Genomic DNA, 18,777 nt, shown 5'->3' with positions numbered 1-18,777 from the left:
CGAAAAGATTTAGTCTCAGAGGCAACTGAAATCAATTAATTTAAAAAATCCTTTCTGAATATTATCTCATGGTCTCTGAACTAAATGGCTCTTTCAGACCAGGAGCTGACGGCGTGTTGAAGAGTTATGGACCGGACGCTTTGGAGCGTGTTAGGAAGCGCAACAAACCTTTGGTTGAAATGTAGTTTGTAGTCAATTTGTGCTCAAACCCTATTTTAAGTCAATCATCGGCCAATAAAATGCTGTGGGGCCACATGTGGTATGTGGGCCTTGAGTTTGACACATGTGCATTACGCCATAGAACTGCCAATTGGTAACTGAAGTAAAGTAATTTCGATTTTAAAGAAGCCTACATTGAAGTCGATTAGCAAATGAACCAATCAACTTGGCATGGAACACGAAAGGGGAAGACTCTTATTGTCTCACTGCACCCCAAAAGATGCATAACCTACAAAAACCGTTTCTGTCTAGTTTCGAACCAGAGACCTATTGCATGTAAAGCAATCGTGATAACCACTACACTACAGGAACTGAACTTCTCTGTGATGTTTCAGTTTGAGGTTCCAAAGTTGATGATGTGAGATGCAACGCATGGAAATTTCAACTGAGGTTTGCACTCAGATGCCTGGATTCAAAGTACAGGCCATGACACCACAGAACCCTTGTTGACCTTTAGTAAACACCTGTGTTGAATAGAACATGCAAAATCTGTTTCTGTCTGGTTTCGAACCAGAGACCTTTTGCATGTGAAGCAAATGTGATAACCACTACACTACAGAAACTCATGCTCTTTCCACTGTTCCTGGTAGATGATCCAAATTTTGTTAGAGACTGATGTCAACGATGGGCATGGAACAAAGTCAAATACTTAAACCACAGATCCTCTCAGAGAGCACAGTAACTTGGTGAACAAACTGTCAGACTTATAATTGTGCCTAATTTCACATTATAGTCCATAAACTAAGCCTGGGATCAAAAAATATATAGAAAATGTCATTAGCAGAGACAAATGGTTCTACAGAGACTTGGCTAAATGGCTATAAGATAAAATCAATCGTTACAAATAAAAGATGGTTCAAAAATAAAATTAACACATTAAAATAAAATAAAAAATATCTCTGAAATACAATCAACATTTGAAAATTAAAAATGGTTCAAAAATAATATCAACACTTCAAAATACAAAATCTTTGGAAAATAAAATATTATGGATGGTGTTTTGAAAAACATTAGAATATAAGCATTTTATCAAATCTTCATTGTGGTAAGACCATGTAAGTTCTTCTTAAATCCATGGAAACTCAACAGTTTGTAAGGTAGGTGAGTTAGCTCAGCAGGTTAGAGCACCGTGCTGGTAATGCTGAGGTCATCGGTTCAAACCCCGTATGGGACAATTCATGTCCAAGGTCTTTCAGACAATCAACACTTCAAAAATAAATAAGGGTTCAAAAATAAAATCAACACTTTACAATAAATAAGGGTTCAAAAATAAAATCAATACAAAAATAAAATCACCACTTTACAATAAATACTGGTTCAAAAATAAAATCAACACTTTACAATAAATAAGGGTTCAAAAATAAAATCAACACTTTACAATAAATAAGGGTTCAAAAATAAAATCAACACTTTACAATAAATAAGGGTTCAAAATAAAATCAACACTTCAAAATTAAAAATGGTTCATTTATGTTTTTGCATCCACCTGAATAATATGTAGTTGCGCCCCTGGTTGTGTTAATGCATTTGAGGAGCCGGTAGTTTATCTTCATAGACATAATATAAGGATAGACGCCTCATGGACCACTCTCGCCTATTGTCGCTGACGAGATTTAGGGCGGCCATCTTGGAGCGGTACTCCACTCCACTCAGCGTTATGTGTTTAGCAGGCACAATGACGTATCAGCGGATTTAATCGATCATAACACACTTTTTTGTTACTGTAAACCATATTCAAACATCTATTAAAGCAACATTTATAAACAATTGTATTTTTAAAGTATGTTTTTAATACATAGTTCATCATATTTAAATATGCTTAGTGCCTATAACAATAGAATAGGAATGGAATATTCTGATATCGATGTATTAAGAGCATATTACAAAGCACACACCCATCATAATTTATTTAATAAATTATTTAGTAATATCAATACATATTTTATTTTATTTAACTATACAAACACTAATAAATAAAGATTAATAATGGCACAAATAAATAATGATTAATACTGAATTATATATATATAAACGTTTGTGTGTGTGTGTGTGTTTCTGTGTGTGTATATATATATATATATATATATATATATATACACACACAGAAACACACACACAAACGTTTATATATATATAATTCAGTATAATTCATATAATTCATATAATTCATATAATATAATTATATTATATTATCTTATATTATATTATATTATATTATCATATAATTCATATAATTCATATAATTAATATAATTCATATATAATTCATATGTTTTTCAGCCGACGAGTCCAAAATCCGATGTGAGATTCATCCATGCTGCAGTGAATCCGTCTCTCCTTATAGATTTCTCCCTCTTCTTCCTCACATCGTGTCTTTAGGAAACTTTCAAAACAAAAACGGAAGATTTAGGATGTATCTTATTTTTGACAGAGTGAAAGAATATAAATAATAGTCTTTACCACCTGTGTAAACTTTGCTGGTGAATGTTATAACACATAATATAAGTTTTATAATATGTGTTATTTTGTTTCATTTCTAATATAGGCCCTTGTGTCAGATAATCTAAGTCAATGTTAGAGAATAATTATTTTTTTTAGATTTACGGAATCTCAGTTAGCCTTCATAGCGGGGCTGAACCCGTATTACACCAAGCACTGTAGCTAATATTAGCTGGTATCTCGCCGGTGGACATAAATACAGTAAAACAATATTCTAATCACAATATATACACAATAATATGTCCATCTTACTTGTGAAATGTTGTCTGTGGAGCCCTCAGATCAATAATTCATCGACCAGAACAACAATATCCCTCAGTGCTGAGGCATCTTCTGCTGTTTTGATTGAGCAAAGTAGGAGGGTATACCGCTCCAAGATGGCCGCCGTAGTTCCTGCTCCGGAGCGGTCCATGAGGCGTCTATGCTTATATTATGTCTATGGTTTATCTTGAGGAAATAAATGACGATGCAAAAGTTAATTAGACTGTAACATGCGCAGTCCACTGCTCAACCACTGCGGACGCGGTACATGACCGATTTTTTTTTTTTTTTTATGTTGTCGGTCAAGATAACGGATAACAAAAAAAAAGTCTAGCGCGACCTGCCGCCCTGACACCAACTCACACACATCTTCATTCACAGTCTTACTTGCAAATCGATGTTTCTTTTCTTGGACGTTTTGATGTTAGCTTGTCCATGTCTCAGTTTTATTCGCTGGGAAAATCAATAAGCAGCTTGAGGTGACTCCGCTGCTCTCTAGTGGCGAGAAGCCGCAATGTTGGCTGGTAACAATCGGAATGCATTGTGGGAGATGTAGTTTGTAATCAATTCGTGCTCAAAACCAATTTTAAGTCAATCATCAGCCTATAAAATGCTGGGGGGGAGCACATAAAATGACATGGCGGGCCACATGTGGCCCGCGGGCCTTGAGTTTGACACATGTGCATTAGAGGGTAGAAGAAAAAAAATAGAAGGAAATATATTGTTCATAATTAATCATGGGTGAATTTTTCCACATCTGAATCTAGTATAACAGTCATAAAATATGAAGGAATGATGTGTTGGGGAACTTGGGATGACCCTGTTTCCCATCTGACCAGTACAATGCTGCAGGGATCGGAGAAGAAACGTTTTCTCCTCATCTGATCATCTGAGTGTTTAGCCCTGGGGGAAGCGCCAATAGGCCTCGAGGCGTTCAAGAGAGCGATCATTTCTGTCACTTTTAATGAGTCATCATGCTTTACCAATTAAACTTCGTACAGCACTGAGCGCTAGAGAAAAGGGATCTGAGAACAGTTATGGGAATGATTCAGACAAGCTAAAAAAAAAAAAAAAGGACTAGTGTTTGTTTTTTTTACACAGCAGTGCAGTGATGACTGCTTTTTTACAGATTACCATCTGACACTATTTCTAACCAACATATTATGTGATAAAGTCTGACTGAATGCCAGAGTTGGAGTATTGCAGCAGTTTTTCATCATTCAAGGTTTAAGGCAATTTATAGCTTTGAGCGTGCATTCTGCAGAGCGTCAATGAACAGAGCTCACTGTAATTTAATATTCATGCTTGTTCATGTTTCTGGACTCACAGCAATGTATCATGATACAGATAAAAAGGACGCACCACTGAACAGGATACATAATGCAATAATATGTAAAATTAATGAATTAATGTTTGAGTGTAGATAGATTTAAAGTCCTGAGATGGAAACAGAAAACAAATCTAGCAACTAACAACCTAAAACTCCCGAATAAAACCCACCTCAGTGTAAAAGGGATTTAGCTTATGTTAAGGATTCCACTCAAGAGTTAAACAGAAAGGAGGAAATAAACATCAGAGTCAAGCAACAAACAAAAATTCCCCCTTCTGACTGAATGTAAGAACAGTTTTTATTTTTAAACAACAAATGTACAATCTCTTGTACATTTGTACAAGAGATTTGTACATTTGCGTCCTGTCTTGTGGCCTTGCCTGGCCACAAGACAGGACGCAACTAATTAAAATAAAAAAATAAATAAAAAAAAATACAGAAAATCCCATACCTAACTTCCAAGATATGTTGAATTAAAACAATTCACCAAACAAAAAAACCTAATCTCAGGATTGCGCTCAGTACACAGGACCATGTTTAATTGTAAACTTAAATCACAGAGGCTCAAGGGGAAGAGTTTTGACGTTAGATGACTGAAGCTTTTATGAACGTGATGGTTCATATGGCAAGCGACTTTGATGCAGACATCTTTGAAATCAAGGCTACTTCACTTATGTTGACACATGTAGGTTCTGTGGTGTAATGGTTAGCACTCTGGACTTTGAATCCAGCAATCTGAGTTCAAGTCTCAGTAGAACCTTTTGTCTCTGCTTCTGACATCTTCAGTATATTTTTTGATCTCAGGTTTATTTTACTGACTATCATGTGAAATTAGGCACAAGTCTGACAGTTTCTTCCCCAAGTTACTGTGCTCTCTGAGAGGATCTGTAGTATAACTATTTGACATTGTTCCATGCCCATAGCTGATATTAGTCTTTAACAAATTTTGGATGGTCTACTAGGTACACTTCAAAGGGCATCAGTTTCTGTAGTGTAGTGGTTATCATGTTTGCTTCACATGCAAAAGGTCTCAGGTTCGAAACCAGACAGAAATAGATTTTGTAGGTCATGCTTGTCACAGAGTGTAGCGAGTCAACAAGAATCTAACTCCTTAGTGATGGTTCATATGCTAATTGACTTTGATGCAGGCATCTTTGAAATCAAGGCTACTTCACTTATGTTGACACATGTAGGTTCTGTGGTGTAATGGTTAGCACTCTGGACTTTGAATCCAGCAATCTGAGTTCAAGTCTCAGTAGAACCTTTTGTCTCTGCTTCTGGCATCTTCAGTATATTTTTTGATCTCAGGTTTATTTTACGGACTATCATGTGAAATTAGGCACAAGTCTGACAGTTTCTTCCCCAAGTTACTGTGCTCTCTGAGAGGATCTGTAGTATAACTATTTGACATTGTTCCATGCCCATAGCTGATATTAGTCTTTAACAAATTTTGGATGGTCTACTAGGTACACTTCAAAGGGCATCAGTTTCCGTAGTATAGTGGTTATCATGTTAACTTAAAGATGCTCCTTTATCTCAAAGTTTATTCAACACACTGCATTTTACCAATAAAGTTAAAAAACTTAGCCACGGTGTTTCTTCTGCTTGAACTACAATGATATGTTTTTTTGGATGCAATAAAAAAGAAGAAGAACTAGTGTAGCATAGCACTTAATAAAAACTTGATAGTATTTAAACTATGGATAGTTCAAACTTAAAGTCGAAACACATTTTTATAGGCAGATTTTTATGACTTACATACTTCAGAATAAGTGTTGTTTATTGTGAAAACACAGATTAAAATCTCTACTTCTCTGGGGAAATTAGCATGCTTACTTGTTGTGTTCCTGGAGTTGAATAACCCTAACATAATCTCATTATGATGTGCATCATTTGAGCTTATGTGTGCTGGTATAATGTTGATCCCTTCCTGTGTGCTGTCATCATTAACAACATGCTGGGGGCTTACTTTTCAGCAGCTAAATCACACAGGAGGGGAATTGCTATAAAGTAGATGCAATACAGTTGATTTAGTTGATATATTCTGACAAGGACAAACACTCAGGAGCTGTTAGCGGCTTCTAAGTGTTTTAAGTGGAGTGGGTGAAGGCTCTGAAAGTGGCAAAAGTCCTGCCCTCAGTTGGTTAGAGCTTGGGAAAAGAAAGCACAGACTGCAGATCCTCAGGGTAGAAAGCACAGACTCACAACTCAAAGCAGTGCATGCATATGGATGCACAGATCCTCTAAGGCAGAAGCAGGTGGGAACTCCAGGATTCAGTAATAGGACAGTCCTGACGGATGTGCTTCCTGCCCTGCAGTGTTTTCCAGACTGGGATGCCAAAAAACAGTGGGAAGTCAATGAGTTTTAAATCACCTGCGCAATCTTTATACATCTGTCGTCACGATATTGTTTCATCATAATACTGTAATTAAAAACAGTTTGCTGAATGTTATCCAAAAAGGCTAATTAATCATCCTTTGAACTTTTACGGCAAGAGCTTTTATTCCTCTACTTAATTATGTAGTCGTGTACTTGTTGTTTGAAGCAGCAAAGCGGAGTGATGTGGTGTAATATGGTGTCAGAGTTTGACGCTGTTGGAGGACATTAGTGAACAACCAGCAACATGGAGGCCAAGAAACAGAGTAGATTGTTCTGGAATAAAGCTGAGGAGAAGTTTAAAGCAGGATTAAGTTACTGATTAAAATCAAACACCCACTAATGATGGTGGCTGCTATGTTAGTGGGTTGGTTTTTATCCTTCAGGGACAGGGATCCTGGCCACAGTTGATGGGATTATGGCAAGGATTGGTCTTCCACATACAGTCTACAAACTAAACTTTGTGTGTTTTGCTGGTCATTCACATAAGGTCATAATAATACACATTAGTACCTTTAGATTTAATGTGAAAAAGGGTATGAATTGCTTTGCAAGGCACTGTAATAACCATGGAAAACAACAAAAGACAACGATCAAGAAAACTCCTATTTAAATTAGCATTCATACATAAATGCATAAACCTACATCAGTTTATCAAGACATTTGTGAAAAATGTACTTCTCCTCATTTAATTAGGATCCCAGACATAGATGTGCTTGTCAAGTACATTCTAATGTAACGCATCATTTAATCCTATTAGATCCATTTTATTGCCTCAGAACATTAAGACTGAAGTATTCAGAAAAATAAAATAGACTGCAAACAGGACACTTCTGCCAACTCCTGTATCTTTTACAATGGCAACTCAATACAATGCATGCATCTTGCTGTAATATGATTATATGAAGAGCTGCAACATTTTCAGATTTTTTTTGTCAGTGAGTCAAAAAACATCCTTCAGAGTAATATTTAGAAAGTAATTGACATAAGCAATCATTTATCTTCTCTATCATAATGACTGGGATTTCACTCAAGAATAGCCAACACTTACAGTACAGTTTATTGCTTTATCTCAAGAAGAAAAATACTATTAATATTCCCAGCTAACTCAACAGAGATGTTTAGAATGATGAATAAAACATTCCAATATCTTGCTCCCTTCAGAACAACAGATCTGCCTTCGGCAGAAATATCTACGCTCTCAAGGACTCTGTAGGGTAGCCGATGTATGCTGACGCTAGGCCTTAAATCCACTTCGGGGGGAATAATTTGCAGTGATTTATCTTTTTGTGTGGCTAAGCATCACTGAAGAAAATTAAATCTGCTGTCATGTCTGTAATTATGAGGGTTCTTTTTAGCACCACAGAGGATATATGAATAAATAGCACAAATGCTGTTATGTTTTAGTGCTAAACTACAAGCCTTTTTTTTTACTACATAGCATTGTATGAAATATCAAAATGCATTAAGAGCTCATCATTTATTTGTCCATAGAAACTATTCATTTATTGACCAATTATCAGCTGCTCCATATGACCGATAAATCAGTGGACCTGCTGTTGGTTCCTCTGAATTTAAAACAATGCTGGACTTTTGACCTCATCAGGTCTATCCAGCCCTCCATGCACATTAGAAGTTGGTGAAATTGTTATTATTATGAAGTAGGCATTTTTAAGGAACTTCTCTCTTGAATTCAATGTCAATGTCATTGCCACCTATTGGCACAGAATAGGTATTGCATTGCTTTTTAATTACACCTCAGCGTAAACAAACAAAATAGTTTTACAGAAACAAAGTGTAGAATAGTTCTTTATTAAATTGTCTCATATTTTGCTGCTACATTTTTATAACCCTTGATATTTATTGTTTTTTCTGTACCAGACTTTTCGATGGCCCATTGCCAGCAGACTTGATCAAAATGAGATGTTGGAGGTCCAAGTGTACAATTACAGCAAAGTCTTCACAAATAGGTGAGTTAAGACTCCTGTTTTGAACTTTTCTTTTTTTTTTTTAACTACTTTCAGCGCACAACATCTTTTTAGTCTGATTGTATAGCACAACCATTTAATTTGTATCACCTTTTGGTGAATAATATCAGTATAGATAGATGGTTGTTTTAAAAAAAAACAACAAAAAAAACAAGAAAACGAACACAGTGAAAGTCTGTTTCTATGCTAACATTAAGGTTAAATAATATTATTGGTAGATTGGTGAGTGAACGCTGCAAAGCTGTGATGCATTTTTAAACTCTAAGAGTTGCCAGAAACTGTCGGATTCAGAATGAGTTGCATCCCATCCAACGGCATTTCAGAGTAAATCCATTTGCAGTTTGGGGGCATTGCTTGTCTTTTAGTGTCAGCCTGTGACCAACTCAGACTGACACATGGTGTTTGTCTCTGAAGTAAGGTGGAGAATGAGCTTGAATTCCCAGAGAGCTTGACTTAAATGGAGTAAATTGCCTGTGTAAAAACATTGTAAACCACTGAGCTGGACATGAGTCACTTTCACATCAACGGAGCGCTTGAAGTAATGAAACTGCAATTCAACCTCTGTAATTGGCTCATTTGTCATGTCACACAGTCCAAACAGTCAGATCATGAAAAACACGGTATAATGTAGCAGAGTTTAATGCTTAGGTTCTTGAGTTGATGACATACAAAAATGAAATACACACTTCCTTTCTCCATGCAGGCCTTTTTGAATACACACAGCCACACATTTACCTTCTATTTGACCCACATATGAGTGTAAACACACTCTGTAAACAAGGAGCTATTAAAGGCAGGCCACAGACTGTGTTTAGTACAGACATAATTAAAGATGCTTGGTACTCAGTGACAGCAGTGGTGGGAATAATAAAAATAATCTAAACTATTATCCCAATAATATAGAATCACATCATAACAGAAATTACAGTGTGTTTGCTTAATTAGAAAAGTTAATATTTGCTGTGCGTTCTCTTGTGCAGGCCACAATTTTGTGTCATCTGTTAGAATGATGAACAGCATTACAGCGGAGGCGAATAATTCCCTGTCTCTTTCTCAGTTATTTGCAGATGCATAGTTTACGTACAAAGTAATTCTGTACTAACTAAAAATCACTGTTTTGGGGGTAATTTTAAAGATTTAACAATCCTGCGTAATTATACCATTAATTGAAAGGCGCATGTTTGAAATAATATCAGGTGTTGTTCAGTCAACAGGGTCATTTATTCTGTAAAAAACACGGGTGGCCATATTTTAAGGACAAAAGCAGGTTATGGAGCAGTCATTCCTGAAAATCTGGGTTTGGGCTGACCGAAAAGAAGAGAAGGAAACGATATGCTACTTGTCTGAAGTTTTAAAATTAAAAACAAAATGCTGAATGATTTTTGTTTCTGGTTTGGATGTTTCTGCATTTAGATTCGGCCGTTTAGGAGAACAACTAAAGCTGTGGGCGATCAAAGGTTTACCTGTGAGCAATAAATAAAAGATACTTATCTGAAGCCCAGTTAAAGGAAAAGAAGCTCCCACAACAATTCAAGATGTGCTGAAGAGGTTACATTGGATGCCTCAAAGTGAGCTGGTGCAGCATTTTATGGCAAAATAGTTGTTTTTTGGGTGTAGGAGCCAAAAGCAATTTGCAATGTACACCAATTCATGACCTTCCAGGGATCATGGATCAGACTGAATACATTTACTTGACAAAATGGCTAGATTGGAAGGCTTCCTGCCAGGCTTTTCCATCTCCTCTACAAATGGAGAGGCAGTTTGTCTCCCTCTAAACACTGAAAGTAGGCCCATCTCCTGTGTTTGAAACAGATCCAGTCAGGTTTCACACTGAGTTAATTGACGCTTTTTATAAACAGTCAAGGGGCCAGACTGGAGAAAGATTGCGCGGCCTTGTCGTCATTCAAACGTTATTTGCTTGTCACTCTGCACATCTGTTAGTGCTAATGTCTTGGGACTTTATTCGCGTAACCGTACAGTCAGACTGTGACTCACTTCTTATCCAAGCACAGAGATGACTGAGATCTAAAAAGGTGGTGACAGGAGTGCGGACAGATGTCGTATCAGTTCTCAACAGTTCTGACATCGAGATTTCTGTGGTGCTATTGTGAGTCTGAAACAGGAATGCTGTTTCGTAACTCAACATAATCAGGTAAATAGTTTTGGAAATCTCAAAGTTTGAAAAGTAACTCTACTGATACTGTGACAAAGCTGGTATTCGTGTGAAAATTGAATTTGGCATTATGAAGTAAGGTAGTATGAGCAATTTCCAATGGATCTTTCAAGGTGTCAGTGTTGGTAATGCTGTGTACTTTGTTTTATTCTTTCTTTTCTTACTCTCCAGTCTCTCAACAAATTGTGGAGTTAGTTTCTTATCAATTTAAAGCAACAATATTAGACCCCCGCTGATATTTTCTTCTGACTTTTTTTAAAAATAAAATCTGCATTTATAATTTATAGTTAAATATCTTTAGAACTTTACAACAAATCATCAATCAATTAAGAAGACCTGGTCTCAGAGAGGACAGAGTGTAACTACAGAATTTCATTTTTGTTTATTTAGTCCAGAAAATGGCCCTACTAAATCTGTTTCTTTATTTCCCCAAGTTTATTTTATTTTATTCTCCAGTTTTAATTTTAACAGTTTTATTTTTGTAAATTCAACTATTTCTAGTTTAGCTATATTCATTAACCCAAAAGGTGTTTAATTATGAAGTGAATGGGAAGTAATCCAACAAATCAATAGACAAAAAAAAATCCACAATATGAAAACAGAGTTTGTCAAAAAATAAATAAATAAATAAATGTCTGTGAGCAGTTTGGTAATATTTATAGTCAGAGTAACCTTTGCACAGGGAAGTTGGTAAATAATTCAGAGTGAACAATAGTTTCTGTTGTTCTCACAGCTGCTCCATATGTTCATGGGCCACATGACGAAAATGATGACCTACCTACTTCATCTCTTAAAGTACCAACACACTGTGAGGCCAGCATGTTACACCCTATGACAATAAGGCTGATCGCATTACCATAAGACAAAGGTGGCGATGATGCATGAGGGTCACCGTACGCCATGGGCGTATACAACATGTTTAATTAGCAGTTTTCTCCCCTGCCTGATGGACATACCATACTGTGCTTTCATAAAAGGCTTTTATTGTGTGTGTGTGTGTGTGTGTGTGTGTGTGTGTGTGGGTGTGTATGTGTGTGTGTGCGTGTGTGTGTGTGTGTGTGTGTGCGTGGGTGTGTGTGTGTGTGTGTGTGTGTGGGCGTGCGTGCGTGCGTGTGGCCTCCATTGTAATATAAATTTTCCTAACACATACTACATTGCGGGGACCGAGTGTTCCTTATGGGGCCCCATAATGACTACCATCTCCTTTACTAAACCTGGATACTGCAGAGGCCTGGTAACGAGCCATTAATTTGATTCAGGTTTGTTGGAGATGGGGCAAATGTGGAGGAGGAATAGTTGCAGGACTTACAACAAAGCATATTATTGTTTTAAAAAAAGTGTTAAAAATGGCCCATTCAAAGTCCAACTGAACATTTGTGGCAAGATTTGACTCCTAGGTTGCTTTTTATAGAGAAAACTTCATTTTGTACTTGTCTTATTCTTTTGTAACAGCACAAAGTATCTCCAGATATGATGATGTTGTTGTTGTTGATAAGATTTTATGCTTTTCAGAACAATCCTTTATCATAATTCATTCTCAGATAATTGTTCTTTATAACTGATGTTAAAGTATACTGAAGTAGGGAGTGTTATCTACAATTTGCATGCACTGTTACATCATACCAGCTTGAATACAGTAACAGGCATCATAAGCTGAAACATCTTTAATGTCCGTATGTTGGGCAGCTTTTAAAAGCGCCCATGCTCTTGTTCTGTTGTTCCTTTATTTCTAATAAAAAGAATCTGAGTGAAAGAAATCTGGGTCATACTGTGTTTATGTGTGATTCTTTCTGAGTCTCTCCTGTGATGGCGCTTGGCTGTTGTGAAGCTGGAGCGGCACTCTGCCCACAGGCTTCTCTGCAGTAAAAACAACTAAAATGAGCTGTACTGGAAAACATATTTTTGGGAGCTCCCCCATTAAAAACAGCTTAACAGCATTTTGTCATCAGTGTTGTCCATCTGGAACAAACAGACGTATTATTATCTGCAAACGTTGCCAGTCGATAGATGCTCGTCCTTGAACACTGTGTATAAGTTGTGATTGTTATTTCTTCGCTATTTGTGTACATAAATCTCAAATATCTTCTCACTTGAGCATTTCTTATGATGATCCTTAGCTTGGTCATGCCATGGTTTGCTAAAAAAAAAAAAAAATACCCGACATTCACATAGAATGAAAATACAAAATAAAAGGAAGGTGAGGTTTGAATTATGGAGCAGAGGAAAGTAAATTGTTGGTCAATAATGAATGGCGCCCTTTGAAATGGTAAAAAGTGAGGCAGAACATGATAGGCCCCGCTCAATTCAATTATTCACCACTTGTACACTCGGCACAATGGTTAAAAGGAAACGACAGAACAGGCCTGAATGTATTGATCAGCCCTGTCTGATGAAGAAAGTAGCTGATTATAATGCAGTGGGTTTGGACTTACTGTGACAGGATCAAAGCTGAACTTCAAGAAAAAGTTTTTTTTTTTTCTTTTTACACACAGCTATCAGTAACCTCTCCAACTTTAGTCTGCAAGTGTCTGAATATATTCACCGGCGAACCTGACAGCAACTCACCTTCACTGCAAGAGCACCTGTCTACGCCTGAGGGGAATCACTTACAAGAAAACTTGTTCTCAAAGTAAAGTAGAGAGTCCGAGAATAAATTATTGGGTTTGGAACTGCTGCTCACTCAAGAATAGCCTCACTCCTTAATGTAAAAGCAATTCATAGCCACTGACTTCAAAGAAAACAAAGTGCTGGTAACGACAGCAGGCGCATAGAGGGATTAAAGCAGGGAGAAGACTGGAATAATAACTGCCTTATTTACCCTCTGATAACTCGACGCCCTGCCTTTGTTGTGTTAGTCTTTGCTCGTAAATTTAATTAGAAGGTATTTGGTGTTGCAGTGTGCTCTTATTTTACTTTTCACCTAGCTGTCAGCTTTTATTGTCCTATTGGAGCAACGCAGCAGTGTGTGTGTGTGTGTGTATGTTTGGCTTCTGCATGAATACTCTTGTTTAACCATTTTAGATTTCCCTGCCTGCTAAACACCTGTGACGTTTCCTTGTAATGGTGCTTTTGTCGAGTCATTTGAATATACGATGCTAAAAGTACAATAGCTTCATTTTGTGTCTTATCTGACCAAAGAGTGGATGTAAACAAAGGTTCAGCTGGAAATGACATATGGCTGTGGCTTTGGTCTACACGTGTGACTTATTACTCTGCAAACAATGCTCTGTTATGGAGGAAACTCTTTAAATTATTCACCAGCTCTAATTGGCTGCTTGAATGGGACCTGGGACAGAGTTTCTCCCCACTGTTGTGTTTTGTGAGGGGTCCTTGAGCAGCAGTGACCTCCATTCAATCGTATTTTATCCCATTCTTTTGTATTTTTAGTTGTGTTTTTGAGGAGAGTGTAAAGAGAGGAGCAGAATCGAACACAGCGTCAATAACCCAACAACCCTGAAGGACTGGAGACACCCACAGTTCAGATCCTGCTGAATCCCAGGAGAAAATTGAAGAAGTTCAGGAGGCAATATGTGATAACAATAAAAAGTTGTTTTGTTTTTATTTCTGTAAGTAGCTGAATGAAATGACCCAGTAGCAGCTGGTAGAAATATCTAAATTGGACTTTCAGTACTTTCTTTACCATCTCTAATGTGGCTAAATTAATCACCCTGAGAAGACAGAAAACCTTTTTCTTTTCAAGTTTCTTGCGGCTCTCCATACACCACACCTACACATTGATGTCAAAATTAGTTTTCTTTGTTTTGCTAAAAGAAAATTAAGCTTGCCCTTGAATCCTAAAAGAAGCTTTCACCTTGTTTGCATTCAAAGTATAGACATTAAGAGCAATGCGTGTTTCTGAAAGCTACATTTAAGTCAGGGAAAGGCACCAAATTCTCTTTTTTGCAACATTTTAACTGGGTCCTCACTCAGAGGCGAGCAAAATCCATACTTGGAAAGAAATTTAATGCAACTTCCTCTTTTATAATTCTTAAATTGTATAAATACTCTGCTTGTACCATCTTAACCTACAGCCAAATGAATGAAACATGCCAATGAAACAGAATCTTTACCTCTGGGGGTTTAGGTGATGTTTGAGCTTATATATATATATATATATATATATATATATATATATATATATATATATATATATATATATATATATATATATATATATATATATATATATATATATATATATATATATATATATATATATATATAGTGTTTAAAGTCTGAGATTCTGTGTGTGAGGGGGTGACAGTGTGGCACTTTCTCAGTGTGTTTCATCTCACCAAAGCAGCTTCTGTTCATGACACATTCACCTCCACAGGAAGGAAACACAGTGGAGAGCAGGTGCCTCTGGTCAGCAAGCAGGAAATACAATTAGCCATTTTTTTTATTACTGTAAGTGAAAAGGCAGAAGTGATGTTGCAAAGACTCAGTGAGACTACATGGTTGAACAAATGTGCAGCAGAGTAGACCAAATGGTAAAAAAAAAAAACAATTAATGTGTTGTCTTATTTCACTGTTTTAAATTGTGTGCCTTTCTCTTTTGCTGCAGACTGGTCGGGACGTTCTGCATGGTGCTTCAGAAAGTGGCTGAAGAGGGACATCTAGAGCTGACAGATACCCTCATTGATGACAACAACATGTCAATAAAGGTAAGATCTCCCTTTTGGGTTGTAAACAGTTTTGGTTAGTGTTGAGCATTTGCTCTTCACAGCCAAAAACATTCTATTCAATTTAGCTTATTAACAGTGCATTTGAATTGTTCTCTTAACCGTGTGACTGACTATGTAACTTATAACTGCAATGAATCAAAAACAATACTGCACTCGTTTTTATGTGTTGCAGATTTTCTCTGATTCACATTGGGTCAATGTTGCAGACACAAACTGCAGCATGAAAACAAGGTGCTGAACAAATTGAAATCAACATCTTAAAGCTTCTTTCGGCACTTGACAAATTCCCTTCTGGTGCGACATTTTAATGTCATGAAACACAGACTGACTAATAAAAATAAGTTTGTTTGGAGATGGTTTTCAAACTTAACACTATAACAATTGCCAAGCAGGATAATGGTAGCAGCATCATGCTGTGGGGGTGTTTGGCTACAATTAATTTGGTGCGTGACATAGTGGGTGTGGCTTATATTCAAGTGTGCTGAATATACACTTGCATATAACATTGTGATCACTATATTAATCAAAATATAATAAATGTGATTAAATATCATAGACATTAAGTCAATGAATTTGGTGACTTCTAAAGTCTTTTGGTTGCTGCGGTGGAAAATGATCACAAGTTAACATCTGCTGACCATGTCATATTAAATGCTTGTGAACTCTCACCAAGAGAAGCTATTTGGGTTACATGTACAAGGCTGGGAGTTGTTTTTTACAGCTGCATCGGAACCAGACTGTCTCGCCTCTTGTTTTGGATCCGTTATCCTTGGTATAAAACTCAAGTGTTGTCTCTGCCTGGCAGAGCTTTTCACCCACAACTGCTTCATTATTGATTGTCAAGCTCTCTGTATTGTGCACAATATATGAATAGACCTGATTGAGTGATTTCACCTGACAGTGCTTGGAAATATTTTTTTTTTCATTCCACAACAGTTGCACTGAATTTAATTTAGGTTTACCTTAATAATTCAGTCCAAGGGGCTGAATTAAAATGACAAAAACATTTGAATTATTTCACAAAATGTGCAGTAGTTTGTGTTGGTCTATCACATAAAATCTGAACAAAATAGATTGGGGAATATGGTTGTAACTTCATAAAAAGTTTAAGGGCTACAAATACTCTTTCAAGACACGACGAGGTTCGAAGGGGAAATTTTCAATCGCTCCTCAAATTATTAATTTAAGGGCAACTTTAAGGTCACAACACTTTCTTATTGGGTAAATTGTTTATTCTTTTTTTTTTTTTATCAACAAGTATATCTATTGAGGAATCCAAATAGGAAAACCTCGTGGGAAATATGAAAGAGAAATTAAATTTGCTTTGGACGTTCAGTTCTAGCAGAAGACGTAATAAACTTAATTAAGGGACCTGATCATTGAAGAGCTCCACATCAACAATAATCTTATATATACTACAATCTAAAAGCAATATCAGCACATTTAGATGCTCAGCAGAAGTCCTGATAATCTATTGATTTTAAATTTAGCCCTGGGCAGCTTGGTGGAGAGAAGAACTGTGTGACTGATAATAAAAATATAGTGTAGGAGTGTATTGGGTATGGGAGGAAGAGGACGGCGAGATGGAAAGCATTGAGCCAAACAAACACTGTATAAAATCTGAAAACCACTGCAGGACCGTGTTGGTGGGTCGGAGAGTGCTGGTGTGTTTTTTTCTGAGATGATGTAACACTGCATGAGAGCGGCGCTCCTTGGTGTGCATGCAAGCTCATATTCACACCCATGCAGTGTGTTCGTGAGGAGTCCTGTCAACACACACACACACACACACACACACACACACACACACACACACACACACACTGGGAGGAGAATTTCACTGCTTAGCATCCCTGTAGCAAGAGAGCGGTAAAACTAAACCTGACGTTACCTGGGAGCACTACTATTGTTGTTGCCATAGCAACAAATCTAACTCCTGGTGGACCACGCAGATTGCCTGGTGAAGATGTAGTAAGGAACAGACCGTGAAGCAGAGAAGGGTAGAGGAAAGGGAGGGAGTTTCTCGTATATTTCCCCCTCATCTGTCTTTGTCAGTGGCATAAATTGGACCCTCTGTAATAAAGTTTAGGTCATTGTCAGGAGGATAGTATTTGTCCAAACGTCTCCCAAGAAGATGCTAAAGACAAACTGCCGGCCCAGCCATGTTTCTGGCCTGCATGAAAATGTCAGTCAGAATTTTTGCAGCACACAAGGAGCCAGAGTGATTTATTGCCGTGCCAAGTTGGTTGCCAGTGTTGAGGCCACGTTGATGCACCCGCAAATACCAAAATCCTTCTTGTGAATACAATCTTATTACCAAGTTTTAATATTTTTCACAGAATGAATCTTAAATGTAAAGGTCAAGAACTTGCTGTCATGCTAGCATCTCTGTTGAATTAGTTCAGTCACTTTAAAGGGAGTGAATATTTATGCAATCACTTATTTTACAATAAATATTTTTTAATTGTCATAAATTTGTAGAAACCAGTTTTCACTTTGATATTAAAGGGATTTTTTGCCACAAAAGCCCAATTTTGTTGACCACGACTGATTTGCAAAACAGAAAAAGAGCGTAACATCCACGAGTGTCAATACTTTTTATAGACACATTTATGTGAATATGCTGTAACTAAATGCTTAGACTGATAAGAACTAACTCATTTGTAAAATATAAAATCTATAAAATATGTAAAATGCCTGTAATGAAAAGTTTCCTCACTGGGAGCAGTTAGAGTATATACAGTTAGTATATACTTATTATATAAAATTTTAAAAATCGATTAGTTTTCATCAATGGCATGTGTATAACATCTGAGAAAATTTTTTTAAATCATTTTTCATTGTTTTAGGGAAAGGCAGAACTTTTATCTGCTTAGCAAATCAACTCTAAAACCACATCACCTTAGAGCTCACTTATAAAAGTGAGAACACGTGTAGCACATGACAATTTTAAAGTTAAGCACTCTGTCATAATTTGGCCCCAATGTTGTCTTCTTTCCTTTTCAGACCAGTGTCACCATAGATATAAGATACCAGCCGATGGATGGCACAGGGGGGATGTGGAGCGATGGAGAGTTCCTGGATGTCCCTGATGACCGTGATGGGTTGTTTGCTTTTGAAACAGACAGCTTGCTTTCAGGACAGAGCCACGGGTCAGGGACTTCTCCTGGACGTTCATTACAGGGTTCCATACCAACCTTCAGAAAGTAAGTTAAACAGTTTCCTGAATAACAGTCGCATTACTTC

General features: G+C 36.9%; 1 protein-coding gene and 3 non-coding genes across 6 annotated transcripts in view; 3 read left to right on the top strand and 1 right to left on the bottom strand.

Annotated features, from left to right (window-relative positions):
• Window positions 1-18,777, top strand: part of otofa (otoferlin a) — a 75,242-nt gene that overhangs the window by 17,106 nt on the left and 39,359 nt on the right. For all 3 annotated transcript variants that reach the window (XM_088001835.1, XM_088001836.1, XM_088001837.1), the window contains exons 3-5: window positions 8,567-8,655; window positions 15,411-15,510; window positions 18,538-18,737. In XM_088001835.1, the coding sequence (XP_087857961.1) occupies window positions 8,567-8,655; window positions 15,411-15,510; window positions 18,538-18,737 (389 nt within the window). The remainder of the gene's footprint in view (window positions 1-8,566; window positions 8,656-15,410; window positions 15,511-18,537; window positions 18,738-18,777) is intronic.
• On the bottom strand, window positions 710-782 carry trnav-cac (transfer RNA valine (anticodon CAC)). The gene has a single exon. It is a non-coding gene; the product is annotated as a tRNA-Val (tRNA).
• On the top strand, window positions 4,997-5,068 carry trnaq-uug (transfer RNA glutamine (anticodon UUG)). Its single transcript has one exon. It is a non-coding gene; the product is annotated as a tRNA-Gln (tRNA).
• trnaq-uug (transfer RNA glutamine (anticodon UUG)) lies at window positions 5,501-5,572 on the top strand. The gene has a single exon. It is a non-coding gene; the product is annotated as a tRNA-Gln (tRNA).

This window comes from Poecilia mexicana, unplaced genomic scaffold (genome assembly GCF_051168715.1).
Source record: "Poecilia mexicana isolate PSO_F unplaced genomic scaffold, ASM5116871v1 scaffold_21, whole genome shotgun sequence".
NCBI lineage: Eukaryota > Metazoa > Chordata > Actinopteri > Cyprinodontiformes > Poeciliidae > Poecilia > Poecilia mexicana.
Note: the sequence above shows the minus strand (reverse complement) of the source record. Positions and strands in the feature narration are given on the sequence as shown.